This window comes from Papio anubis, chromosome 12, assembly GCF_008728515.1.
Source record: "Papio anubis isolate 15944 chromosome 12, Panubis1.0, whole genome shotgun sequence".
In the NCBI taxonomy this organism is placed as follows: Eukaryota; Metazoa; Chordata; class Mammalia; order Primates; family Cercopithecidae; genus Papio; species Papio anubis.
Window position 1 is genome coordinate 64,687,791 of NC_044987.1, and position 2,753 is coordinate 64,690,543.

General features: G+C 40.0%; 1 protein-coding gene across 1 annotated transcript; it reads right to left on the minus strand.

The window, feature by feature from the left end:
• Positions 1 to 451: 451 nt before the first annotated feature.
• On the minus strand, positions 452 to 1,417 carry OR52N4 (olfactory receptor, family 52, subfamily N, member 4). Its single transcript, NM_001168866.1, is given in 1 exon segment — positions 452 to 1,417. A coding segment is annotated over 1 exon segment (966 nt).
• Positions 1,418 to 2,753: the final 1,336 nt, after the last annotated feature.

Below are 2,753 nucleotides of genomic sequence, written 5' to 3' on the forward strand. Positions count from 1 at the left end.
GTAATGACTTTATGGGATACACTCTAGTTTCTCCTTCAGGAAAATGTCATTGAAGAAATGGGTTTTTGGTAGTTATGAGAAATATATAGCACATGTTTTCCAGACAAAAGTAATAACTGCCTATTAATCTGAAAATCGTGATCATTGAAAAGAGGACTCACATCATCTCCTTCTACTTAGATTTTCCTTTTCATAAAAAATGGACTCATCAGGTTATGTCAAATAAAATATGGTTTAATTATTAAACTGGTCCTTCACATGACTGAGAAGGTATAAAATATACAGAAATGTTGGTGGGCCTTCCAGTGATGTTGAGATTCCCAAGGTACTTACTGAGAATGCACTCCGTTTTGTGATCAATACAGTACTTCCAGAAAGATTTTATCAGCTCCTGCATGAGGCAAATAGAAGTAATTCTTTCCTTCTCTTCTCACTCCTGGCAAGTGTTCATTCACATGCTATAAGATTTGGCATCCTTAGAACCTGAAAGGATCCTTATGACACAGTCTCGTATCTGTTTGGTTTTCACCCCATAGACAATAGGGTTCATAGTGGGTGGTAGGAGCAGATAAATATTAGCTACAATGATGTGGCAAGAAGGGGGGATTGTGTGTTCTCCAAAGCGGTGGGAAAAGAAGGAGAAGAAAGCTGGAGTATAGGAGAAAACAATGGCACAAATGTGGGCAGTGCAGGTATTAAAGGCCTTCTGCCGAGCATCTGCTGAGGAGAGGCTGATCACCACCCGGAGAATCATGGTATAAGAGACTGTGATACACAGTATGTCAAAGCCCCCAATCAGAAGGGCAACCATCAGACCATAGATGGCATTGACCTTGACATTACCACAGGACAATTTGGCTACAGACATGTGGTCACAGTAGGTATGGGGAAGTATATTGCCTCTGCAGTAGGGCAAGCGCTTGGTGAGGAAAGTAAAGGGAATAATGAGTAGTACCCCTCTCAGAAAGGTAGCAAGCCCAACCTTCGCAATGACAGGATTTGCAAGGATAGTTGAATAGCGTAAGGGATAGCAGATGGCCACATAGCGATCCAGGGCCATAAGCATAAGCACCCCAGACTCCATCCCTGTGAAGGTGTGGATGAAGAACATCTGAACAAGGCATTCATCAAATCCAATGTCCTTGAGATGAAACCAGAAGATGCAGAGGGCTTTAGGGATTGTACTAGAGCACATAACAAGGTCAGTAAAGGAAAGCATGGCCAAGAAGTAGTACATGGGTTTGTGCAGGGCATCCTCATAGCGAATGAGGAAGAGGAGTCCACAATTCCCTATCATAGCCACAACATACATAGAGCAGAATGGGAAGGAAATCCAGAGTTGTGTGTCTTCCAGTCCTGGGACTCCATTCAGAATAAATGAAGCTGGTATTAGGTCTGTTTTATTCAGTGTTAGCATGATAAATCTGGTAGGTTATGAAATAGCTCAAAATTTGAGCTATTTGGGTTTTCCTAGAGTTAAGAAAAAGACAAGAGAAAATATAGGTTATGTTTACTGTCTCCCTCTCCCCCCAACTTTCAAAAATTCCATAATGCATTTTAATGGTCCAACAACAAAATTTCTGAGGAATAATTTTGTTTGTCTGTTTAGTTTTATTGATTGATTAATTTATTGATTCAGTAAAAAATTCTTATTGAGCAGTCTAAGTTTTCAACACAGATGCAAATCAAACATTAATTCTTTTATAAAAAGACATATTCCCAATCTCATAGACTTATAATCAAGTATAATTCTGACTTTTCAAATTTATAATCAAGTATAATTCTGATATTTTTATTAGAATATCTTACTTAAGTATAACTATACTCATCTCAATATAGACGTTATTTTAAAGAAGAGTCATTTGATTACCTCACTGATGATCCAAGAGATGAGATGCTGACTTTTTAATTTTTATTATTAATGAATGACTGATATTTATTCTTAGGTACTCAGGCACTGTTCAAAGAATTTGGAAATTTTAATTAAGTTATTACTCAATGAAGTTTGGAGTCTCAAAAATTAGTAAATTTATTGGGTGTCTATAGTCAATAATAATTTAATTGTATATTTTAAAATGACTAAAAGAGGGCCAGGAGTGGTGGCTCACGCCTGTAATCCCAGCACTTTGGGAGGCTGAGGTGGGTTAATCACGAGGTCAGGAGATCGAGACCATCCTGGCTAACATGGTGAAACCCCGTCTCTACCGAAAATACAAAAAATTAGCCGGGCGTGGTGGCAGGTGCTTGTAGTCCCAGCTACTCGGGAGGCTGAGGCAGGAGAATGGCGTGAACCTGGGAGGCGGAGCTTGCAGTGAGCCAAGATAGCGCCACTGCATTCCAGCCTGGGCGACAGAGCAAGACTCTGTCTCAAAAAAAAAAAAAAAAAAAAAAAAACTAAAACAGTATAATTGGGTTGTCTGTAACACAAAGGATAAATGTTTGAGACGATGGATACCCCTATTTACTTTAATGGGATTTTTTTTTTTTTTTTTTTGAGGCAGAGTCTTGCTGTCACCCAGGCTGGAGTGCAGTGGCACGATCTCAGTTGCAACCTCCACTTCCCAGGTTCAAGCAATTCTCCTGTCTCATCCTCCCGAGTAGCTGGGACTACAGGCACACACCACCATGCCTGGCTAATTTTTGTATTTTATCATAGACGGGGTTTCATCACATTGGTCAGGTTGGTCTCGAACTCCTGACCTCAGGTAATCCAACCGCATCAACCTCCCAAAGTGCTGGGATTACAGGCGTGA